The sequence below is a fragment of the Rattus norvegicus genome, chromosome 19 (assembly GCF_036323735.1).
Source record: "Rattus norvegicus strain BN/NHsdMcwi chromosome 19, GRCr8, whole genome shotgun sequence".
NCBI classification, from domain to species: Eukaryota; Metazoa; Chordata; class Mammalia; order Rodentia; family Muridae; genus Rattus; species Rattus norvegicus.
Genome location: NC_086037.1, coordinates 66,863,117 through 66,888,622, shown reverse-complemented (window position 1 = coordinate 66,888,622; position 25,506 = coordinate 66,863,117). Strand labels below are relative to the sequence as shown.

Sequence of the window (25,506 nt, the reverse complement as noted above, 5' to 3'; positions counted from 1 at the left end):
AGCTCCATTTGGTTCACTGGAATTCCATGAAATATGAAAATTACAAGAAAGCCACCACGGGGGAGAATGGACTGGCGGTGATTGGAGTGTTTCTGAAGGTAGCATCTGCCGGGCACCCATGCCTCTCCCACTGAGAATGACGGGCCTGGTCATCAAGAATGGCCTTTTGCACACTCCCCCCCCCCCCCACGCACGGTGTGTTTTCACTGTCTACTGCCCAGACTAACACTTGTGTGTCTGTGCTATGCAGCTCGGGGCCCATCACGAGGCCCTGCAGAGGCTGGTGGACATCTTGCCGGAAGTAAGACACAAGGTAAGAAGCATGAAACCAGCAGCCCATGTTGCCAAAGCAACTCACTCAGGAAAATTCAAAGAGTTTGTCAGAGGCCGTGAGATTCTGGCTCTGAAAAGAGAAGTGAAGGGTCGGTCCTAAGACTCTTGTCACAAGTTGGATTTGGAAGCTTTCCCTCTGAGCATAGAGAGTGGTGGCATATGTCTATAATTCCAGCCCTCGAGAAGGCTGAGGCAGGAGGATTGCCAAAAAGGCCAGTCTGGGCTACATAATGAATTCCAGGCTAGCCTGGGTTACAGAATGAGACTCTTTAAAAACAAACAAGAAAGAGGACTCTGGTGGAGCTCTGTGGGTGGAGACCTCACTGAGCCTGCACAAGGCCGTCGTGGGTTCAACCCCCAGCACTGGCATCACTTGTCTGTGGTGGGAGACAGCTGCCATCTTGGGCGGTGGAAGCTGGAGGATCAGAAGTTGAAAATCATCCTTGGGATACTTGAAATTCCATCTCAGGAGGAGGCATAATATAGTAAGGCTCTCTGTATATTACCACTCACTCTCTTCCCACCCCCAGTGAGACAAAGGTGCTGGACTCTTTGGGACTGCCAAGTCCAGGGGCCCAGAAAATTCCAGCAGCCTGTGAACCCATCTTGGTTCTTGCTTTGCTCAAGCTCAATGTCCAGGAGTGATAAAGTCTGTGAAATCAGGCCGATGTGTCTACAGGATGTGAGAACACGGGCCTGCACTTTCCAGCAAGCAGAAAAAGAGCCTGAAACCAAGGACAGAGCAGATCTGGAGGTTGGGGGAGGGGAGAGGCAGCCTCGGTGGTGCACAGGCCAGAGGCAAGGCTCAGATGCTCCCTGAAGGTGGCTGAGCGTTCTTTGTATACCTTGGTATGTTAGCCTGTCTGGAGGGGATGACAGAGTAACACTGTTGCTTTTCTTTAAGAGCAACTCAGAGGCGACTTTGATGGAAACATGGAAATTCCAAAGAGATGGGTTTATTTATTCAGTACCACAACAAAGAATTCTGAGGCAAAAGGAAGCAAGGTGGCCATTAGACACGGGGACCTGGGGACAGAGGAGGCTTCCATCTGTCTTAACAATGGTGAGAGCTGACCTGCAGGAAAGTGTGGCCACCCCTTCCTCAAAGCTCACAGGAGTGTTTGATCTGTTCCTTGCCTCCTCTTGATGTTGAGGTCCAGATGCCCCCTGGGATGGAGACAGCTCCCTTACCCCCACTGTTCCCTGCGTGCCCTGGAACACCTCAAGGCCAACATACTGGGCGCCCAGCTCCTCGCCCTCTTCCTTGCTGGTCCACAGCCAGAACAAAACTGGAGTATGGGATGTTTTCCCAGCTGGCCTCTGCCTCCCACAGGGGTGGGAGAGAAAAGAGCAGGCTGCCGAGTGTTGTTTACTCAGGGTCTGTTTGACTTCCTTGGAAGGTTCTGGAGCTACTTTTCCTCACAGGCTGACCACAGGGGAGAGACTCAGTTCTTGCTCCAGTCATGCGAGCCCCCTCAAAATAACCCACAGACTCTAGAAGATAAAAGGACTTTCAGACACAGAAGGCCTAGCTGGAGAGAGATTCCACAGGCTAAAGACTGGGGAGTTGCTCAAGGACCCCTGGTCCTGTGGCTTTAGGACTTCTAGGGGGTGTTTGGTATGTTGTGGAGATCCTCAGTCAAGAAATCTTGGGTCCAAGGCCCTTGACCTGGCAGGGAACTGTGTGGTTTGGTCAAGTGACTCAACTTCTCAGAGCCCCCATTTCCCTGTTTGTGAAATTTGGATCTCAGGAGTGGGCACACGAGGACCTTGTTATCTAGATTAAAGTGACACGTGCACGGGGTTGGTCTTTGGTAAACTGGATGGGTCCAGGCCCTGGCTGTGGCTCTCAAAGGCTCATCTACTGTTGTCATGTGGGGCCGGGGAGGCGGTGGCACATACTGGGGGGTGTCAAGCAGCAGCACAGAGCTCAGCTGTCTGCGGTGGCTGTGAGAGTGTTCCTACCTTGAGGGGCTCTGGGGGAGCCTGTCAGACTTTAAAATGCTAGAACGTGGTGATTCTGAGGAGGATGAAGAGATGGAGGGAGGAGGTAAGGGGCAGGAGGCCTTGAAGTCAAATCCCTGCTCAACACAGAAAGCCCATCCCAGAGGCTGGTTTGCTGCAGCTTTGGACTCCTTTCAACAGTCCAGAATACAAATGTCATTGCTCACTTAGGCTGGGTGGCCTAGCTGGAGTTTAGGGTCTGGACCCTGGAGCTAGAGACTTAATCAGGGGGACCCCTGGAACCCTGTGTAGGACTCAGTATTATTGCCTAAAGATCTTGATTGGATTCATTTTTCCTGTCTCCCTGTCCCTCCACCACCACCAATGTGGCTGTCCTGGGTCTGCTCGCTTCAGGACCCCAGGAACCACTGGGCCTCTAGGAGGTTCACAGGGAAGAGAGAGCTCAGTTTCTGCACCTTGGAGCAGTGACATCCTGATATAATGAGAAACACCCAGGTGGTGAGCAGGTGGCACTCCTGCTACCAAGGTGGAGTTTTGTAGGGATCCCCAGGCCCAGTCTCTGTAGGTGTCCCTCCTCTGTCTCCTCTTTGTTGATGTTGACTTTGTGTGTGTGCAGGCCTCAGGTGTTGGTCCTTAGGTGCTGCCCACCTTGGTCTTTAAGGCAGAGTCTCTCCGTAGAGCTCACAGAGGAGGTGAGGCAGGCTGGCCCAGGATCTGCCTGTCTCTGCTTCCCTGGTGCTGGGATTTCTTGAGCATACACCACCCCACCCAGCTCTCTTATGTACCTTCTGAGGACTAAACTCAGGGCTTCAGGCTTGCAACACAGGTACTGTACTGACGGAGCTCAGTACATGTCTTTCCCAGTCGTGTTGGTTCTGTGCCTCATCCACTGATTCTGGCCACACCAGGTCCTTGATGTCCTTCAGGCTGCTTCTGCCTCAGGACCTTTGCAACAGACATGCCTTCTATGTTTGTCCACAGGTATCACTCCGTTAGGCCTCTGGGACCTTGCCTTTCACTGTCCCCCACCTGGTGCTTCTCCCCACCCACCTTGTTACTTTTCTCTAAGAGTCCCCAGTGTAAAGTGCTTATGTTTTGCTTCTTGGTCCTGTGGGGGTACACAAAAGGAAGTGGTTCTGTCCACTTTTCTGTGTGTGTATGTGTGTGTGTGTGTGTGTGTGTGTGTGTGTGTGTGTGTGTGTGTCCTCGGCACCCGAGGCAAAGTTAGGCTCGTGGTCAGCTCAGACAGGCATTTGTGAATAAATGGAAGGAATGCTTGCTTACTTGCATGACATCCCACGGGAGCTGAGAGAGCCTTTATGAATCCCAGGAAGCGTTGCAAACACAAACTGTGAACAGAGGGCCTGAGGCGGAGGCCAGGCTCACTCCAGCTGTCTTGAGAGGAGGGCAGAGAGCTTGAGCAATACACCAGGAGCAGATGCAGGGGTGGGAAGGTGGGGAGTGGAAGGGTGGGGGAGAGGGGTGGCTCCCACCTGCTCCCTGTGACAGGGAAGAATGTGAGGGTTGGGGGGGGGCCCACAGCATGTACACTTTATATGTTAGGGGGCTGGAGAGAGACAAGGCAGCTGGGCTGGCTTGTTTATTTTTGTTCGAGACAGGGTTTCCTCTGTGGACCAGGCTGGTCTCGAACTCAGAGATCCACTCCCCTCTGCCTCCCAAGTGCTGGGATTAAAGGCATGCGCCGCCACCGCCCATTGACAGGCAGCTGTTCTTAAACCTGTAGGATTTATTGGTGCAACCACTGTTGAGAACACACGGTGGGTCCTTAAAAGTAAAAGAAGGAAAAAAAAAAAAACAAACCAAAAACAAAAACAAAGAGAGAGCCCATCTGGTCCAGCAATCCTGAGGACTGAAAGACGCTCCAGGCCAACAGCACCCACCCCATTCCATTCTGGAAGTACTTTTAAGATAGCCAGAAGGGAGAAGCTGGCCCGGTGCCCAACATGGGTGAATACAGATGAAACGAAGAAGCCAGTCGTGACAGGACACCCAGAGCATCCTAGCTCAGGACATACAAGAGCATTCCAGCTCACTTCAGTAATTTCAGCACTCAGGAGGAGGAGGCAGAGGGATCAGGAATTCAGGTTTATCCCTGTCTAGCAGATTTTTGAGGACACCCTGGACTACACAAGACCCCGTCCCAGCTGGGTATTGTATCATAGGCCCAGCACTTGGGAGGCAGACTCGGCAGATCTCTAAGTTTGAGGCTAGCCTGGTCTACAGGGAGAGTTCCAGGAGAGCCGGGGCTATGCCGAGTAACTCTGCCTTGAAAAACATAAAAACAAATAAGCAAAATGGGGTGGGGGAGGAAGGCGGGTAGGCAGACTGGTAGGCTAGCTGTTCCTAACACCCACTGTGCATGGCAAATCCCAACAGCACAATGCTCAGTAAAATAAGACAGCTGCAAAGCCAGCCGTGGAAGCACGGGTCTTTAACCCCAGATCTCTGTGAGTTCGAGGCCAGCCAGGGCCACACAAAGGAGACATGTTGACTACTGTAGGTCTGTAGGTTCAGAGCCAGGAAGTGGACGGTGGCTTCCAGCGGTCAATGAAGGATGGGAGTCAGTGTTTAATGAGGCAGAGAAAGTTCTGGAGATGGATGTGTGTGATGACTACATGAAGTGAATGTTCTTAAACCCCCCCGAACTGCACACTTGAAACTGTCAAAAATGGTACCCCATACATGTACACACACACACACACACACACACACACACACACAGACACACACACACACACACACACACACACACACACACACACACACACGTTTACAGCCAAGGTATATAGGATAGGAAGGCGTAACTTTCAGGGGAACTAGAACCATTTGGCAGGAGTCCCTGTTTCATAAAGAAGAGTCATGTTTTCTTTATGCTCCCACATGTGACAGTGGTGGCCACATAACCGTTGTTCAGAAGACTCGTTTGGTCATTAAGGCTGTGGTAAGATGGAGAGGTGCTTGGCTCCTTCCTGGCCCCCATATATGCTGGCCCCCCAGGTTGATGGGGCTGTGGTTCTTGTTTTCAGGACACACAGGTGACCATGGGGCCCTTTGACCCTTCTTGCCTGCTGCCTGCCTGCCGGGATTACTGGACCTACCCTGGCTCCCTCACCACCCCACCACTGGCTGAGTCAGTCACCTGGATTGTGCACAAGATGCCCATTGAGGTGTCCCCGAGCCAGGTGAGCACTCAGGCTGAGTCACAGCCCCCAAAGAGGTCACTTTTGCCTGCCTCTCCATCCAGGTGTCATGGTAGGGCATTGCCGGACTCCATTTTCTGGTCCATCTGGAGGTTTAAAGTCAACCTCTGGTTGCCGCTGTCTGGGTACCATTTGCTTTGTGCTTTGAGATAGGGTGTCTCATTGGCCTCAAACTCAGCTCGGGGCTGGCTGATTACTGAGCACCAGGATCCCCTGCCTCTGCTTCCCCATTGCTGGGATTGCAAGAGCAACACCACCATCACAGTTCTAGGCTCAAACTCAAGCACAGTGCTGACGGGCCACACCTCCACAGCCCAGCTGGCTGTACTTGAGATGTTCCCGAACTGCTGGGAGGGGTTTCCATTAGCAGGAGAGTCACCGAGTGCAAGGGGCCATGATTGCATTTTGGGGTGGCGTACGTCGCGTATGAAGCGAGCATGCATCATACTCCCTGAGGTCCAGGCGTGATCACGGTTCTGAGTCAGAGAGCTCTGCCTATCCGTGTAAGGACCAAAGCCATTCTCAGATCTGGATTGGACCTTTCTGTTTGCCTTGAGGAAAGGTTGTTTTCTTTCTGGGGGTAGGGGAGAGTGGTTAATTGTCCTGATGTTACTGTCCACCTCATCACAGGAGTTCAGTGGGGGTGGGAGTTGTAAATGTATACATTAACTGAAAAATGCGATCATGGCACATACGCAGAGCACTCCCTCCCTCCCTAAGTGGCTCACTCAGAGGCTGGTGAGTAAGTGCTGGCTCAGCTGGGCCTCAGCACCCTCCTGTGACCTTTCTTTGGGACCCCTGGGGTTCCCTCCTGCCTGTGGGTTCTCCAACCCCAACAGAGAAGCAGTCCCCGAGCCTCTGGTGAAGCCTTAGGCATCACGGAGTCACGGGTTCGTTAAGCTGTGTTCTGTGGGTCACTCCTGATTCAGTGTGGGAGGGGACGCCTGGCGCGTGGATCTCTCTGTGCCCGAGTCGGCTCACCCAGGCTGTTCTCTATTGCAGCTGTCCACATTCCGTACACTCTTGTTCTCCGGGCGAGGTGAGGACGAGGAGGTGATGGTGAACAACTTCCGCCCGCTCCAACCACTCAGGGGCCGCAACGTTCGCTCCTCCTTCCAGGTCCCCAGGGTGGGAACAAAGTCTTGATCTCAGGATGAGGTCTGTAAGGATAGGCAGAGCGGATGGAAAAGGGGGTGCGCATTTCCAGGGTGCGACGCCTGGATTAAAAAAAAAATGGCTGCAGAGATGGCTCAGGGGTTAAGAGCACTGACTGCTCTTCCAGAGGTCCTGAGTTCAGTTCCCAGTAACCACATGGTGGCTCACAACCATCTGTAATGGGATCCGATGCCCTCTTCTGGTGTGTCTGAAGAGAGCGACACTGCACTCATATGCATTAAATTAATAAATCTTTAAAAAAAAAAAAAAAGAGACCATTGCTCCAGTCAGCCTGTTTCGTTGCCTTTGCGAGTAAGAGACGTACTCAAGAAACCCAAGTGGAGCTGGAGGGACAGCTCAGCCCACAAACAGCTTGCCGTATGCTGCAAGGACCTGGGTTCCCATCCCCAGTATCCCTACAAAGAGTCAACTATGGCGACATGGAGAGTGGAGTCGGGTGGATTCCTGGAAGTCTGCAGGCCAGCTGGCCGGAACTGTGTAGCAAAATTCCAGACCAGTGAGAGGTCCTGTCTCAGGCAAGATGTGGGAGGTGTCTGAGGACTGACATGTGACATTGCCCTGTGACATCCACACACAAAGAATGTTCATTTGCATCTATACACGTGCACCGAAATGCCCAAATCATAGACTCATAAACACGTGCACACACACACACACACACACACACACACACACACACGCACGCACACACGCAATCTTAAGTTTATAGAGTAGAACAGCTCTGGGCAGAAGACCCAAGATAGGTACAAGGTGGCCTTCAAGACTCAGCAAACTGGGATGTGGTAGCTCATGCCTTTAATTCCACTACCGGGGAGGCAGAATGGGTGGATCTCTGTGAGATCGAGGCCAGCCTGGTATACATAGTGAGTTCCGGGATAGCCAGGGCTACGTAGTGAGACCCTGCCTCAACAAAATATAAATAAAAATCCAAAACCAAAAACTGGACAAATTAAAAACCAAAAACCTGCCCACATGGATTGTCTTGTCTGCCTCTCGGCTCCTGTTCTGCACGTGGAAGTCGTCTGTGGCACATTGCTAGGGCCACCCAGAGTCCTCAGCAGCACAGAGGGTGGGACCAATATCCTCTTCTTCCGTGTCAAACCCGTGATCCCTGGAACACATCATGGAGGGCTTGGGGCTTAGAGAGTGCATCCTTAGATTTCAGGAAAACCCGGGCTACAGTCAAGGTGTGGGCAAGGCTGCTTCCTTCTAGAGGCCTCAGGCTGGCCCGTCCATCCCCCCACTGCTGGCTTACTGCCACAGACTGCCTTTTCCCTCACTCTGTGCTCTCATAGTTACCTCTCCTCCTGCGGTCTGGCCTGGCTGCCTCAGGAAGACCCCTCATGGTTACCTGGTGTCCGTGCATAGCCCAGGATCATGCACAGCTCCATAACCATGTCTTTAATCCCAGGGCAGAGTCCCTGAGGCCAGGTCACATATCCATGGGGTCAAAGGCTTAGACACGGGTATCTCTGAGGAGCGTCACAGTACTCACCATAGATTCTATCTCTTCACTGCCACAAAGGGATGTGGTATAAAGGGAGAGGCCTTGAAAGGTGAGACATTCATCCCCGCCTCACTGCTGCCAGACACCCCTCTGTTGGGTGCCTTCCACTGTGTCTCTGGAAAAATGGCTGCCATGCTCAACTCTCAGGGACTCAGCTGCGTTTCTGGACACCCCACCTGGCTGTGGAGAGGTGTCCTTAGAAGGGTCTTCAGCCTCGGCTGGGGCCTCGGTGGTGCCCACTCTAAAAACATCACCCCTCATGGCATCCTCACTTCCAACTGCCTCACCCTGCTCCACCAGGCTGGGTCTCCAGCTTCTTACCTTTTCCTGGGAGTCTCCACCCTCAGATGCCCTGCAACTTGCCCCTTCCTTGGTCTCTGACAATAGCCAGTTACAGAACGCTCACCCTCCCTCACAGGCTGGTCCTTATCCCTATCGTGTCTCCTGACCTCTCAGTCCAGTGTATCCCATGTATTCTGGGATCCTTCAGCACCTGTCATCCTTTATGCTCAGCCCCATGGGATTCAGACTCTGGTGGAGCAAAGACCGTCGGTCTCAAGGGTGAGGGTGGGGACTGTGTCTCTATGGTCTAGCAGACGGCTCAGCACAGAACAAGGCCTTCAGTGTTTATTTCATGGAGGAATGGGAGCTATCTCCTGTCTCCTGTGTGTGCACCTGCTCTGACCAGCACACAGCATCCAGCGTCAGAAAGCCAAGGGAATGCCAGGCTCAGAGGCATCGTTTATACGTTGGATCGGGATTACCCAGGGCTCCATCGCCCCAGTTCCAGATGACAATAGGTGTCCTGTCACCTCAGCCATTTGGGGATTTTTCTTTTTTAACTGTTTCCTTGGAAGAATGAAAACCCATTCTTGTGGTAGTCGTTGCTTTTATAGTATTACAACTTTCCCTCAGGTGGAAATGCAGTTCGACGAAGTGTTATCTTCAAACATCGCTTCCTGCCGGGTATTCAGTGAAAAACAGCACGGAGAAATAAGCAAGCACCGGTTTGTCTCCCAGGGCACACTGTGTTTCCCTGGGTGTGTGAGGGCGGGGGGGGGGGGGAGGGGAGATAAAGAATAGATATGTACTCAGGTCCACAAATAGCTCCTCAAATCAAAGAGAGCCTGCGTAGCCCCCGGGTTTACTTTGGCAGCAGTTGGGTCCTCTCCCATCCCTGTGCTTCCTACCGTGTCAACAACCTGCGGTGGGGCTAGGCAGTGTCCTGGAGCAGCTACAGAAAGCCACCCTGGGCTTCCGGACATGCCTCCTCCTGGAAGAGTGTAGAGGTTAGTGTGCATCTGTGACCTTGGCAGTAGCTGGACCAGGTGCAGCAAACTCCTGAAGGCCACTCTTGACTTCCAGGCATGTTGGGCATCTTGGCTGCCATGGCTGGCAACAGAGTATGAGAGGATCAGGTGGCTCTGTTGTTACAGACGGGACACCAGAGGGCAAGCGATCATCTTGCCTTTGGTTGGAACCTGAAGTTCATTCTTGAAGAAACGAAATCCTTGAGTCTCTGATGGCAGGGGGGTGAGAGGGGACTTCAGTCCACACGAACGAGTGGCTATAACAAGACAGGACCTCACGCAGAGGCTCCCGACAGACAGGTGTGCCTTCTGGTCATGCGTGATAGCGCATGCTGGTTAACTGTAGCCCGTGAGATGCTGGTGCAGAGACTTGAACTCTTACATTCGAGGTCACCGGTCTGCTTTTTTGTCTTCTGTGCTGGGGTGATAGATGACACTGCCATGCTTGGCTTTTTGTAGAGTGGATACCCAGGTCCTCACGCGTGTGCATCCCCCCAGCCCTCTGAGACTCACGTAGCAATCGGAAAGCAGCATCCATGAGAGAGAGAGTTCCTGAAGTCTCAGATGCAGGCGTAGAGCTGCTCCCACCAGACCAGACCATTTGGGGAACTTGATCAGCATGAGGAGCTTGGGCCTCAGGAGATTCTCTGAGGGACAGGGCTCTTCTGGGTTTGGGGCCCAGCTCTCAAGGTTTGAGCCTGGGACGAGTTGCAGAGGAGCCACAATCATTCATCAACATCCATTTTCATGGGGTCTCAGAGGAAGAGGACACAAAGATGGAGACATCTATTGGGAGGAAGGGGCTTAGCCCCACCGCACCTCTGCCTCACATCCGACAAGAACTCAGACAGGATCCTGCAGCGACTCTTTCCTCTGAGGGCAAGGGTGCCTTTGTCCTGGAAAAAAAATTTCCTTTTGTTAGCTATTTATAAAAAGCCATGTTAGCCTGGAGACACTAAAACACTCCCAGGAAGAGGACTGAGCCTGGACACATTGCTACAAAATATAAACAAAATGGGGGAAAAAGGCCTTTGATATCAGCCCTCAAAGCAGCAGGGCAAAAAAACCCCCAAAGGATCCTGCCTCCCTCCCGGTCCTGGTAGGCTCAGAGGCCACACACCATTGTCTTCAGAATATCTGGCCCAACTTTGAAAGTTCAAGGCTCTGTCCTTGGCTCTTATGTTACTTTCTCCATTTTTTTTTTTAAGAATGCAGACATGTGAGAACTCTTGCTGGGTCCCCGTGAAGAGGCCACAATTGATCAGTCTCCCAATTCTGCCTCGTTGGGACAATAGCCACCGTCTCAGCAGTGTTGGCTGTCCCTGTACCGTACTCCAGTCCCCCCACCCACCCATTCTGTGTAACCTGGGGCATTAGACTCTGTCAGTCCCAGAGCATGCGCAGCCATTCTAAGAGAGTTACTCCCCCCTTGCTAGATACCCATCCTTTCTTCCCCAAAGGCCTGCTGTGCCCCTATTCAGCTGTGTTCTGTGGTCAGTGGTTACAGCTCAAGACTTTGTTCCTCTGTTGACAGTGGGCTCTTGTGACTGCCACCATAGCCCAACTTGACATTCAGAGGCCCCTTCAAGCCAACGGCCCCTACGTTTATCTACCCAGTGCCACAGACACTTCAGGATGCCTGGTCTCTTCAGTCCCTACACCCCATGTTGACAGAATCAGTGGGTCCTGTCAGTGGGCCACTGACAACCATCAAACCTTACAGATTCCTGTTTGTCTCGTATTGTATTGGGCCCTGACCAGCCTCCCTCCGCTGTCGAGCTGTTTGGCTTAGACGTTGCCTTTCCTCTCTGTTCTCACCAAATTTATTTCTCTGAATGGGGAAGTGTCTGCGGGTGTGGTTGTGAGACAAACATGATCCTTTGGCCTCCCTGTTCCAGAAGTTTCTTGTGGTACTGAGGCTTAAAGCACCTGTTTCTCATGGGGGGAGCCCAGCCCTTGGCTCTCTGGCAGAACAGTTGTGTATGTGACACCATGACTGTTTGCAAAAGCCACTCCTTCCGGCCCTTAACCTCCGCCTCAGCCATCCTCCCTGCCGGTAGGGAGATGTTGGGAGAAGCTTGCTTCCGCCTCAGGCCCCTCATCACCAGAGGAGCCTCTAAGGGAAAGGGGGCAACATGCTTCACTCGTGTTTGAGACAGGGCCTCCCACAGCCCACACTGACCTAGAACTTGTGATCCTCCTGCCTCAGCTTGTGGAGTGTTGGGTTTATAGGTGTGGACCACCAGGCAGCTTGATCATAGCTTTCTTGGGTTCAGGGGCAGAGTCTGTGTCCACAGCAGGAAGGAGAGAGGGCAGCTGTGTTTCTAGGATGGAAATTAGTCTCGTCAGAATTTCCTGTCAGCTAGGGATCTTTTTCAGTTGCACTCAAATGCTTCTGAATTTGAAAGTTACCTTTAAGCAGGGTAAATTCTGCCGATCCTTTTTACTGAATTCCTCTAATTCCAAGGGCCGTCTCCAACACATGCTCTCAAACGTATAACCCCAAACATAATGGCAGAGGGGTGTGTGTGTGTGTGTGTGTGTGTGTGTGTGTGTGTGTGTGTGTGTGTGCTCATACATGGTACAGTCCTTTGTTTTACTTCATAATTATCCGTGCGGTTGACTCTATTTTAGCGTTTAGCCCAATAGCTTTTTATTGGCAGTGCACTTGTTAGAGCACAGGGCAGTTAGGGTGCATCAAGAAGTAGGCTGGGGAGGTACAGGCCTGTAACCTCACCCAGTGTGTGAGAGGCAGAGGCTGACAGACCTTTGTGAGGTTGAAGCCAGCCTGGTCTACATAGCAAGTACCGGACTAACCCAGGGCTATATAGTGAAAGCGACCCCAGGTAAAAACAGGCCTGTGGCCCTGGTGTGAAAGGTGTGTGCTTCTGGGAGCAGCAAGCACTCGTGATCTAGAGATGCTCAGTGTAAGCAAGGCAGCGATGAAGCAAGGTGGGGAGGAGGGCACGCAGGGCTGGGGCTCTCTGAGGAATCAAAGCATAGAAACCTGGGACAGAGGGACTAACAAAGCCTCAGAGATGAGAGAGCTCAATGCAGCACCAGGTCAGGCATGTGGGGCTGCCCGGGAGCAGGGGCAGAGCCTCTTTGGTTTTGAGACAGGGTTTCATGTAATCCAGACTGGCCTGGAATGGAAGATCCTCCTACCTCAGCATCTAGTGTGTTTGATTGGTTGATAGGTGTTTGGCCACCCAGTACTTATGGGTGAGGGCATCGAATTTCTTATTTTCCAGAGCCCAGTTGACCCCAACTTGTTCCTCCACTTGGCTTCATGGTACAGGCTCCTGCTCTCAGGAGCATCAAAAACCTGTACTGTGTGTGTGGAGGAAGTCGAGGTTCATTTGGAAAAGGGCGCATGGCTGTGCACCTGTGAGTTGGGGTTTCAAAAGTGACTAGTGAGGCAGAACAGAAACTGGCTCGTGGAGCCCGGAGGCCCGAGAGGGTCCAGTTATGTTTCCACGAGAGCCACACTTGCTTTGAGGCACTCAAGACCGGCTCCACTGCTGGGGACGGGGTCTGCTGGAGGCGCTGTCCTGGCTCAGCTGGTATGTACTAGGTTCCACTCCCACTGCATAGAGGCAAACAGAAGGCCTGCTGGAAGGATAAGCCAATGCCACTCTTCACTGAGGTCATGGCTGCTCAGGGCACACATTCACTTTAACAGTGTGGCCAGTACTGCTCCCTTCTCAACAGCGTTCGCCATCAAGAATCTTGAGGGGGAAAAAAGGATGCTAGGCCTTTGGTAAAGTGCGTGTCTTCTAAGCACACACACACACACACACACACACACACACACACACAGAGAGAGAGAGAGAGAGAGAGAGAGAGAGAGAGAGAGAGAGAGAGAGAGAAATGGCTCAGTAAGCAAAGGTGCTTGCAGCCAATCCAAACGACCTGAGTTCAACCACCCTTGGAACTGATGTGGTAGACGTGACTCAAGGCAAGTTGTCCGCTGATCCATGCATATTGCCATCTGCAGAAACACTCTGGTCACTGTGCCTCTGTTGCATGGCTTTTCATGGGTAGACGTGAACAGACTTCTCATCCCAGATGGGGCACTGACAGACCCATTTCTATGCAAGTCCAAGCAGCTCAGTGAATGGGCTCACTGGGCACGGTCACTTACAGTAGGGGTGACAAGATAGCAGTTTCGACACTAAGTCCCCTTACCTCCTCAATCAACCTTCTACCTCTGGAATACTCCGCCACACCCAGACATGTGTACCTAGGGCTGGAGAGCGCTGGGCAGCATAGGAGAAGTGGGGGGGAGCAATGACCTTCTCCACCCCTTTCTTCTATGAAGGACTGTAAGAGGTACTCGCTCTGATTTCAAGATGGAGATAGGAAGACAGGGCTCCCCAATACCATGTTAGCCCAATGCCATTTTAAATAAATTACTGACCAATTGAACTAGCCACTAGGAAAACATGCCGCAGGGAGCCCAAAGTGAGGAAATTTAAGACGAAACTTCTCAACCTACCAGTAGATGGCGCCCTTGGAAAACATTTCAGAGTCTTACTGCTGGAAAAGGAGTGACGGGGGCACCCGACAGAGATAATACAGCTGCTTTGCAGGAAGAAGTCTAAGGCCTTACCTAACCCTGTGAAAAGTGGCAGCGGAGGACTCACGAGCCATGGGTCCTGGGGACATTCACTGGGCATGGTCACTCTTTCTGGAAAGGACCACAGCTGCTTCCTAGGACTCCAATTCCCTGGCACCGGACCTCCCAGCTGTCCCAGATCACAGGTCCCCCTCTGCTTTCCTTGTTCATTCTTTCTCTTAATTCCAGACGCAGAAAAGCCATTTGAATCTGCTGCGCTCCTCCACGGCCACCCCTTTTGGGCTCTAGTAGTGGCCTTGGTTTAATTGTGGTTGTGATTTTACACCTCCGTGGACTATTGCTGTCTCTGGCTCAAATCAAAGCTTCCCCACAGCGGGTATGCAGAACCTAGCCACTGTGAATGGGGACGGATTCCAAAAGAAGCAAGGGTTAGCCACCCACAGGTGAGAGGTGAGCAGGTTGCTTGACTTGAGGTAGGAAGCCACGAGGGTGCACATACTGGGCAGGCAAGTTACACAACTGCTAAGTCGGTTTCCTCACAAAGTGTTTCTAAGGGTCGCCACGTGTCCTATTAGGTTAGGCGCTGTACCTTGGAATCTTAGCAATGTCTCAGTGGGTTGGTGGTATGCTTTTAGCCCTCCGGAAGGACCGTGTAAAGAATGAGAGGCAAGTTTCTCAATCTTCCCAAAGCCACCAATTTAGGCAGTCTGTAGCATGGCATGTTAATGTCGTGACCTTTTAGCTCCATAGCTTCCCACCGCCCAGGCTACAGAGACTCCGGCTTGTCATGGCTTGTCACTGTGTTTGAATGGCTGACATACTGGAGTGGGGGATTGTGGGTAGGGAGAGGTGACTCCAGTGACCCTTGGAGTCCATGGCTGAACACCTCCCTCCCCGACGATGTGGGCTTCCACGGACGGCTCTGGCATTCTTGGCTGCAGCTATGGATCCAGAGAAGGCGAGGGGTTTGAATTTCTTCATTGGTCATGCCACACGAGTGGGAAAGACCTGGCAGACTGGGTTTTGCAGAGCACACAGGGTTTTGCATCCTTCTGAGTCTGAAGGTTCTTCTTGAATTAAGCCCCTCACCCTCCCTTCTGCTTGTCCGTGAGCTTTCCTGGGGACCCCCTTGGATGGAAAAAGGGAACAGTCAGTGAAAAGGAGAGAGTCTTGGGGCTTCCTGGTCTGACCTTGACTGATGAAACTTTCTAAGCACGACTGTCAGCTCAAATCACCATGCCAGGCAACCAGGCCTGAAATGTTCAATCTTTCATACATTCCCTCAAGAGCCATCTCACCTAAGACTTCCTAAGAATGACAAACTAAGGTCCTTTCACCTCAGCCTGCTTTTCAAATCCCTATGTAGATAGGACAGGTTCCCCTCTTCTAAAGCTTGCTCCTCCAGCTTGGGTGTACCACTAGAACGTTTGTCAAGATTCTCCTATGGACCAGGTAGATATTTAAGCCCATGACTGAGCTGGCTACCACCCTGACCTATTCTTCCCTGCTTCCTCCAGAGCTGATGAATCATTTGACCCTCAGACTCGTTTCCTCTGGACCAAACTGGACCATTAACGTGCTTCACCCCACAGCCCACCCCCATTTATCCTAGATACGATATCTATCCTCCACCTCCCAGATGCACAGGATATGCACCCCGGAGGAAGGGGAAATAAACACTGCGAGACAAGGCCAGGATTCCCGCCCGGCAGGTGAAGGGTGGGCGAAAACATTGAGTGAGCCACCCTTCCGGTGCTCTTACTTCAGGCGAGTCCTCTGTACTGTCTGAGGCAGGAGAAGAAGCACGCTCTCACCGACCCGCCCCCGACATCCTGCACACACACAGGGACTTGTAAGGAGGTGTGAGGCACGGGTGGAGACCCGCGTACAGCAGTCAGGTCTTGTGAAACACGCCGCGATACAGTCCGCATCATACGCTCCACGTGCTTCAACAGACCTGGGGGCTGGGCCCGGGAGGAGGCGGAGTCGCGTGGACGGAGGTGGGCGGGGCCTTCGCGGACGGACCAACGGCGGAGGCGAAGGGCGGAGCCTAGCGGGCGGGTAACGGTAGCAATAAAAGGCCGCGCGGGCGGGGAGGGCGCAGACGCATTTCTCTATACGCGGAGAGCGGCTCGGCCGCGCGCACGCCGGGTATCCAGGCCGAGCCGGGAACGTCGAGAGCATGGCGGTCGCGGGCGCAAAGCGGCGCGCGGTTGCGGCCCCCGCGACGACGGCGGCGGAGGAGGAGCGGCAGGCGCGGGAGAAGATGCTGGAGGCGCGGCGCGGGGACGGCGCGGACCCCGAGGGCGAAGGCGTGACCCTGCAGCGCAATATCACACTGATCAATGGTGTGGCCATCATAGTGGGCACCATCATCGGTTCGGGCATCTTCGTGACGCCCACCGGCGTGCTCAAGGAAGCCGGCTCGCCCGGACTGTCGCTTGTGGTGTGGGCTGTGTGCGGCGTCTTCTCCATCGTGGGCGCACTGTGCTACGCGGAGCTGGGCACTACCATCTCAAAGTCAGGCGGCGACTATGCCTACATGCTAGAGGTCTACGGCTCGCTGCCCGCCTTCCTCAAGCTCTGGATCGAGCTGCTCATCATTCGGCCCTCCTCACAGTACATCGTGGCGCTGGTCTTCGCCACATACCTGCTCAAGCCGGTCTTCCCCACTTGTCCCGTGCCCGAGGAGGCTGCCAAGCTCGTGGCCTGCCTCTGCGTGCGTAAGTAGGGGTCCGGGCTGGGCGGGGCTGGGCGGGGCGGGGTGAGCGAGAGTCAAGGTCTCTCTGTGTTTACTGCTGGGCAACACCCATCCCAGCATCCCTCCATCTGTCCATCTCTGGACTATCCCGGCAGTTCCAGGCTAAAGTCACAGGTCTCAGAACCCACGTGCGTTTCTTTAATCCATTCATAGTGTCTACACTTTCGGGGCAGCCCTCGCGAGACCTCAGTGGGTCACGGCTGTGTCTCCGTGACGGGCATCCCGCTTCCCGACCTGAATCCGTAAGATACGAGAGGTCTACCCTGTCCTGGGTGAGAGCAATACTCCTTGCCTCCAGCAAAGCACCACGTGGAGTGACTGATGTGCCAGTTTCCTGTTTCAGCTTCAATTGCTGACTGGTTGCTAAGAGGGAAATTGCAGTTAAAAAAAAAATCACTTACGTTCTTAAAACCGACCTATCAGGAATTAGTGCATGGGCTGACTCATAAAAAAACAGTAGTAATAAAATTGTGTGTGGTAGTGACGGCTCCTTGCTCGTTTGGGATGAGTAGCAGAGTCCTGTAAAGTCTCCCTGTTAGTAAAGGACTGAAACTGAAGACAGTCCGTGTGGGTGGGCTTGGGGGTCCCAAGATGTGCCAGGTAACAGCTGTTGAATGTTGTCCTTACAGGACCCGAGACGGATTGACTGCTTTCTAAAAACAGTTGTGTGATTTTTCAGGACTGGGAAAAATGATCGTTTAAAGCAAATGCCGCATGATTTGGTGGTGGAGAGCAACCTGTAAATCGTGCTACTTTCAAAATTACAGATGGGTTCAGGCAGCTAAGACAGGTTTCTTTGTTTGCTTTAGGAGCTGTGTTGACGGTGCACATAAAGAGGGCGACAGCGTGGCAGGGCTAGACTTAACCGTCTTGGGCTGAGAGCCATGAAAGTAGGGGGCTGCTGTTAGCACTGGAGCCACTGCCCGATGCCGGCCGATGCCTATTTTGGCTTTGGCCATGAGACTGTCTCTTGTTATCAGTCACAGCTGGGTGTGCCCTTAAATTCTGGGACCACCCACTCTGCTCTGTAGTGCTGATCGGAGACTGACTGGGTGATGACCTGTAAGGTTTCCTGTTTGCTTGATTCATGTATAAGAATGGTCAAAACCACAGTTGGTCAGCAAAAGCAGTGGGCTGGCCCGGGAAAGCCTGGCCTCAAAGGGGACAGTGACTACTGCACTTGCATACTCAGAATCTTAACTGTCAGGTTCTCCTTATTGATGGGATGACTTGACCTTTAGGCCATATAGGGAACGTCATGGGTATGGTTAAGGTTTTCTGTTGGTTTGTTTGGTTTTGAGACAGGCTCTTGCTACACATCCCTGGCTGGTCTGCAACTCGCCTCTGCCTCCCAAGTGCAGGGAGTAAGAGTGAGCACCAAGGTGCCAGGCTGGCATGGCTATCTTTAAAGAGCCCACACTCTTGCCAAGATAGTTGTGGAAAGTGGTTTCTGACTTCTGCAGGTGCTAGTGACATGTGGGAAGCAGTGTTTGCCCACAGGAGGCAGGCAGCACGGAGAGCTTGCAAATATTCTTTCTTTTAAAATTTTCAATGTTTTATTTATTTTGCACACTGGTGGAGGTCAGAGGGCAGTTATGGGAGTTAGTTCTTCCTTCCACCATGTGAGTTCCTGGGATGGAACTCAGATCTTCATGTTTGACAGCAAGCAATTTTATCCACTGAGCCATCTCACTGGCCCAAATGTCTTCTTATTTGAAAAAAATAAAAGTAATAACACAAACGTGTAATTGTGTAAATATCCAGCTATGTAGACACGTGAGGGTCAAGCATGAGATCCACGCTCCTGTCACCTGGCAGCTAATTGGTAAAGTCCCAGTTGATCTCAATTGACATCTGTTTGAAAACCTAAGGGGACAGCATGTCTCAGCTCTTCAGGAAAGCTCCCAACAGGCTTAGCAACATTTGGGGCGTCCACGATTTGAGAACAGGTGAGCAGGTGCCTCCCACAGGATCTGCAGCAGGTCGAGCTCTCAGACTTGTGATGCAGAGGCTTTGGTGGGCTTTTTGTTCCTTTGTTTTAAATTAAAAATGTGTGTATGAGTGCTTTGCCTGCATGTGTGTCTGTACCACCTGACCTGCTTGGATTGCCTGTGGAGGCCAGAGTCAGAGTCACTGGAGTTACAGACAGTTGTGAGCTACTATGTAGGTGCTGAGGTTTGAACCCTGGTCCTCTGGAGGAGCATCCAGTGCTTTTAACCATTGATCTATCTCTCCAGCCCCATGATATAGGGTTTTTAAAAATACCTTAAGTAGCCTTTTTACAATCTTTTGTGGTTGCTGTAGGTAGAAGCTGCTGGTAAGTTCTAGAAAGGACACACCCTGGCCCAAATTCTGAGTATCAGGGTAAGATCTGTCCATTATCTTTCTGCTCGTGTGATCATCAGTGGACAGCTCTGTTTCTCTGAACCACAGGAACATACGCAACCAGCTTCTAGTTGGAACAAGAGATCTCAGTAACATCAAGATAAGCTTCTACAGGAGAGCCTCATCTGTACCTGCTTGAAAGAGGTAGACTCCAGAAAGGGAGCTGGCTTGACAGGGCAGAAGGAGAACCCCAGGAGGCTCCTGGTGTTCAGTAGAGCTTCAAAGTCTCTTAAGGCCTCGGTGTTGGCACTCAGAGGATTGTACTCTGAGGAGGGAGTTTCTGTGTGTCAGTGAGTGCCTTGTTCTTTCTCCAGGGCACTTCTGGGGAACATAGTGTTCCCTGGCTTCTATGCCTTGGGAGGAAAGGCCCTGAGGAAGCACCAAGAGTCAGGTTTTAGGGCAGAGGTCTGGTTTCTGTGAGTTGAGGCTTCTGGGGTCCTCTGCTCATCTCTCCACAAGTGTCCCTCACCCAGTTAAGACTGGATTGGGAAGTAACTTGGCATCCACCTGAGTGAACCCACTGATAGTGAAGGTGGATGCCATCTACCTCACAGCGAGTCTGGATCGCTCCCTCTGACCTCAGGCCTGATGTAGGCAACCCGGAGGGGAGGCTTTGATAAAGACCAGAGGACTTTATCAAATGCTTTAACGATGCGTGCCATATTGTTCTGGGTGGCCATGGGCCTTTGTGAGCTACGGTATGCGGCTTGGTTTTTTTTTTGTTCTGTTTTTGAGACAAGACTTCTCTGTGTAGTCCTGGCTGTCCTAGAACTCACTTTGTAGAGCAGACTGGTCTTGAACTCATATTTCTACTACTGTGATAAACACCATGACCAAAAACAAACTTGGGAAAGGGTTTTACTTCACCTTGCAGCTTGTAGTCCATCATCCAGAGCAGTCAGGGCAGGAACTTGGAGGCAGGAGCTGGTGCAGAAGCTGCGAAGGATGCTGCTTACCAGTTTGCTCCTCACGGCTTGCTCGGCCTGCCTCTTTAATGGCATCCAGGACCACCTGCCCACCCATGCTGGCACTACCCACAGTGAGGTGGACCCTCACCTAGAAAACACGCTGTAGACTTAGTCCCTTCAGGCAGTTCTTCTCAGGTATTTTCTCAATTAAGAGTCCCTCTTCCCAAGTTACTCTAGTTTGTGTCAGGTTGGCAGAAAAGCGACCCAGGACACTCAGTACCTGGATTTGTCTTGTTACAGAATCTTAGGAACTAGAGCTGAGATTCTGTCTGAGCTGGGATTTATCTAATCTCACAGGCCACTGCTGCCCGTGCTGAGATACACAGGAATGTAGCAGCTTAGACTTGGGAACAAAGCCCAGGCTCTGGGTGGTGACCAGTGCTACCCGTGTCACCTCTCCGGACTTGTGAGTGTGAAGGATGAGGCCTGCTGACCAGCCTAAAACACCTAATGAAGGTGATCCTGTCCTGGGTGGAGAATGGGACCCCTGCCTGCTGAAGTTTGGTCTCAGGTGGCTGAGGACTTTTCTCCACCTCTCAGGAGAGGTAGGGGCTGGCTGGCCTGGGCTCCTCAGTGCCAGGAAAGTCACTACTCTGTACTGTCCACAGAATGAGTCCAGCAGGGTCTTAGACATTCTTAGCTAGCATGTGCCTGGAGACCTGTGGCCTGAAATAGTTCCCACCCAGTGTCAGGTCAGGGGTATGATGTTCCACCTGCATAATTCTGTAAAACGGGGGTCCATCCTGCCTGGCTGTTAGCAGAGAGCTGTATTTAGTGCATAGCACAGAGCCGGTCACAGATATATGTCATCTTCTGTACTCTGCCTGGTGGTGGACCTGCTCTCTCTTACTAAGGAGCAGCCCCACAGCTCACTTCTGCATGGAGAAGAGGCTGGAAGGAGGGGGAAGGAAATGGAAGGTACTCGCTGTCTCCCCTCCTGAAGTATAGGCGTGGGACACCAGCGGTGGATGGGGTCTGCGTGAAGACATGTAGACTCCTGCTTGGCCCGCCCTGCCTAAGTGACTGATGGCCCTTGCCTGGCCAAGCTCTGCTGACCTGAAGGTCAGTGGGTCAGCTGAGTAGCTACTAGAGAAGATGGGGGAGCAGGGCCGGTGTGGGGTTTTTTTTTTTTCTCTTCAAGTCCCCTGCTGGTTTCTGTCCCCTGGGCTGCCTCTGCTGTAGACCCCAGGCCCCGCGGGAGTAGTTGGAGTCTCTGAGTACTATGGCTGCTGTGGCTGAGCTGAGGCAAAGGCTCTGGTGTTGCTGTGGCCCCGGTGTCTAGAACCATGAGCTCAGTACAGCTTTGTAACTAGCACTGAAATTGTCTTTTCCAGCTAGACCTGGAAAGCACATACACATGGAGCAGGCAACACCCAGTCACAGGACCTGGGGCCCCAGACATGAGTGGACCACAGACAGCTGGGAAATAGAGCAGGCATCTTATGTATTTCTAGTCCTGCCTTTAGCCGGGTGATAGGCAAGGATTACAGACTGCTGGGTAATCCATAGCATCTCCAGGATCTCTGTCCAGAAATGGTCGCCATAGTGACCCTGTGCAGCCACAGTCTCAGGCCCTGAGACACAGGTGGGGGAGCGCCTTTTGCATATTTCCTCCAGTTTAGCCTTTGAAGTCAATGTGATCCTTTCCGTGTTTCATAGCAAGGGAAACTGAGGCAGGAGTAGGCTATGTAGCAAGTTCTAGGGTATGTGGTGACTTGGTCACTCCATTCAGGAGTCTGGTCTGCTAGGGTAGGGACTCCGGCTGCTCAGAGGTTCATCAGCATTTAGATTCCTGAGGAAAGGCTCCTCCCTGGATGGGGTTCATAGGGAGCTGTCCAGTCATCTTTTATCTTCCTGTCACAATCTCCACTATGGTGAGCTTAAGACAGGCAGCCCCCATCTATCCGTCTGTCCACCTCTGGGATGTTGCAGGGGTGCCACAGGCTTAGGAAGCAGCAGACTCAGCACCCCGCAGCCAGCATGACTGATCCCAGGGCCTTGTGGATTGTTGGCTGTGAGGAGCAGCCTCAAAAACAGCGCTCCCTGTCCGAGGCCTCATCCGTTCTGCCTGCAACCAGTCTTACATGCCAGCCTCTGATACACTTCCTAGACACATTTGTTCCTTCTGCAGCCCCTGTCATTCTCGGTGTTCTGAACTGTTGCTTTTCCTGGCAGCCTGAGATGTCTCATTCCTGAGCACCAGCCATCAGACCAGCCCTTGGCTGGACATTTTTCCATGCCGTGCCCACTCTTCCCCTTTGCCAGGATATGCTACTATGTAAAGAATTAGCAGGATTTCCCATCCCACTTCTGGAGCCTGTGTGTGCAACCTGATCCACACTGAGTCACCCTGACTTTGGGGCTGGCCAGCGTAAGTCATTGCTGAGAACTTACGGTGTGGCAGCTGCTTGGAGTCAGTAAGGGGCCTGCCTTCAGCTTACGTTTCTGATCATGCCACCAGCTCGGGCTGCAGGAGTGGAAGGGTTGGGAGGCTTTACTGGGTGCCCTTGGACCTCGTTAGCCCCAGCTGTGTGGGAGGATTCAAGTTCACAGAGGTGGCCTGAACCAGCTCTTGACTCTGTCTCTCGAGCTTTGAGCCCCCAGGGCAGGTTGGGGTTGATAGTTCCCACCACACTGGGTATGGTGGAGGCTGTAGAGTGCACCCCTGCTGAGGGAGCACCTGAGGGGTGTCCTGAGTTGCTAGGCCTCGTCTCCTGCCAACTCCCCTAATCCAGGGAATCCTGGCTTTTCTCACTGCACCTGCTGGACCTGATTGAGATGGAGAGGCCTTGGAGTCTGTTACTAACAGCTGTGTGTGCCACTAAACCCTGCCCCAACCCACCCCCACCCCCTCCCCGACACACACACACACACACACACACACACACACACACACACACACAAGTTGTGCCCTGGTGAGGCCTGAAAGCACTCCAATCAGCAAGTTTATTGTAGTGTTTGCTATGATCTACAGTTCATACTTCTACAGTTCATACTTCAAATACTCTGGAACTTATACTGCCCCTCCCCCCTTACAGCTAGACTACTCTAATGATGTTTTAGGGACATCAAGGTTAGTCCTGTGGCTGGCTGGGGACCTAGAGATCTGGGTGTCCTGGGTGTCCTCCTTCCCCAGGAACTGCTGTATGGTGTCGCAAGTCTTACTTACTCTTGATCGCTTCACTGATGAGGGAATTGTAGTGCCGTGTGTGCATGTGTGAGAGTCTGTACTGAGCTGTGATGAGGAACCCTTATCACTCTCAGAGCTTAGGATACCAACACCGCAGCAGTCAGATCAGTAGGGGACCACAAAGCTCCTGGTGTGGGGTTTAAGCCAATGTTGGTGGTGGTTCTGCAGAGTGGGAGCAGAGGCTTAGAGGTATCAGATATCCTGGGGAGAGGGGAGGGGGCAAGGCAGCTTTTTGGAGTTACCAGGAACCCTTGACCACTGTCTTCGGGGAACTCGCTTCAGAAGTCTTGGGAAGTTGCTTGGGGTGAGTAGGTGTTTTTGTGAGTGGATGTTTTTGTCAGCCCAGGACTTGGGCTTTTTTTTTTAAAGATTTATGTATTTCATGTATATGAGTACCCTGTAGCTGTCTTCAGACACCAGAAGAGGGGGTTGTGAGCCACCATGTGGTTGCTGGGAGTTGAACTCAGGACCTCTGGAAGAGCAGTCAGTGCTCTTAACCACTGAGCCATCTCTCCAGCCCTGGTGTTTCACCTGGCTAAGCTGATGTTTTCTGGCCTGTTGAAAGGATGTGCCCGGTCAGTGTGAACAGTTACTACATCTGCACCCCCGGAGCTGTCTGTGGTTGACTGGTGCTCAGTGGCTATGAGGCCTGAGTCCCACCCTGCACTGAGCGAGAGATCCAGTGTAGACAAAGAACCAATATAGACCTGAGTCTGAGGAGGAGGCACCATAGGACTTTGAAGACACCAGGTGTGGTGGTATGTGCTTGAGTTTGAGGCCAGTGTGGTCTACAGAGTGAGTTCTGGGACAGCTAAAAAAAAAAAAAAAAAAAAAAAAAAATCCTGTCCTGAATTTAAAAACAGCAGCAGTGTTTCTCTGCGGAGACTTGGGGATGAGCCCATTAGAGTGACATCCATCCTATGCTGGAGTTGGATCACACCCTGCAGGTTTCCTGACTTGTGTGGCCACTTGCATTCACAGAAGCCCAGGAAAGGGATTCTAGAGAAACCACTCATTGTATCTGAGTGGGCAACTGTGCTAATGGCCCCAGCACATGGGAGCTTGCTGACCTCAGAGGCTCAGCACTTTTGGACTGGTCTGGGTGGGCGGGAGTGCCAGTGATTGGCGGGGGATGGGTGTTTTTACCAGCACCTGGGGAGTCAGTCGGGCTAGGGTGAGTACCGGGGTGACTGACCACTGGACATTCCCACCTGGTTATTGCAAGGTAGACCTTGAGCCTGCACAGAGAGGTTCACTGGGGATCTTTTAGGTTCTACCTGGGAGACTTGAGTGGGGAACTGGAAACACCTAGACTTTAAGGAGTCAGGAAGTACTGCTGACATAGGAAGTCCTGAGCCCATCAGTGGGACCACCCACTTGTCTCAGGTCCCTGTGTGTGCTAACAGACTCAATTCAAATGGAGCCAGGATCACTTCCAAGACAGGGTCCCAGGTCTGAGCCAACCCATGCTCGGGCCTTCATCCAGTTGCTGGGCCAGGGATAGGTGTACCCTGGGGACCAGCCCAGCCTTGCTTCCTGGAACCAGTGAAGCCACCAGCCACTTCCTCCACCCTGCTCCATGAGCCCTAGGAGACTTGGTACTGCTGGGAAAGTATAAGCAGCATCAGCCACACGAATTTCTACCACCTGCCCATTATAGTGAGGCAGCAGTTCCTTGGCAGCCATCTTTGCCCCAAGTGTGGTCCTTTAGGGAAGAGATTCTGGTGACAGATGCTTGCTTAGCCATGGGGCGGGTGGTGTCAGGGTGAGCCTAGGGCCTCTTCCATGGTTGGAGCACTGTGTTTTGCTGGCCCAGCCGGACAATAAAGGGTCTTTCTAGCACTCTGTAAAGTGTGGGCTGTAGAGCCCTGTGCCAAGCCAAGTGTTCCTGAGTGTCCCTGAGTCCCCATGCAGCTAGGGATAAGAACTAACCTTGTGTCATTAGGCCTGTGGGCCAAGGGCCCGACCTGCACACCTATCTGCACGCAGTATGAGGCTCTGGGCTTTATCTCACGGGCCCAGCTGTTGCTGCTAGCCACCACAGCCACATTTATCTATTGGTGTCATGTGGGGACCCCCCAAAAGGACCAGCTTTCACCTCCTATGCTGTG

General features: G+C 52.5%; 2 protein-coding genes and 1 long non-coding RNA gene across 3 annotated transcripts in view; 2 read left to right on the top strand and 1 right to left on the bottom strand.

The window, feature by feature from the left end:
* The window catches only part of Car5a (carbonic anhydrase 5A), a 29,809-nt gene extending 22,864 nt beyond the window's left edge, over window positions 1-6,945 (top strand). Inside the window, exons 4-7 of the mRNA NM_019293.3 lie at window positions 3-98; window positions 251-313; window positions 5,346-5,501; window positions 6,522-6,945. Of these exons, the coding sequence (NP_062166.1) occupies window positions 3-98; window positions 251-313; window positions 5,346-5,501; window positions 6,522-6,665 (459 nt within the window). The 3' untranslated portion in view covers window positions 6,666-6,945. The remainder of the gene's footprint in view (window positions 1-2; window positions 99-250; window positions 314-5,345; window positions 5,502-6,521) is intronic.
* A 528-nt stretch (window positions 6,946-7,473) lies between these two features.
* Window positions 7,474-16,068, bottom strand: LOC102550600 (uncharacterized). Its single transcript, XR_005497042.2, has 3 exons — window positions 15,854-16,068; window positions 11,695-11,836; window positions 7,474-10,408 (listed from the first exon to the last, which is right to left on the bottom strand). It is a non-coding gene; the product is annotated as an uncharacterized LOC102550600 (long non-coding RNA).
* A 142-nt stretch (window positions 16,069-16,210) lies between these two features.
* The window catches only part of Slc7a5 (solute carrier family 7 member 5), a 28,605-nt gene continuing 19,309 nt past the window's right edge, over window positions 16,211-25,506 (top strand). Inside the window, exon 1 of the mRNA NM_017353.2 lies at window positions 16,211-16,814. Within this exon, the coding sequence (NP_059049.1) occupies window positions 16,274-16,814 (541 nt within the window). The 5' untranslated portion in view covers window positions 16,211-16,273. The remainder of the gene's footprint in view (window positions 16,815-25,506) is intronic.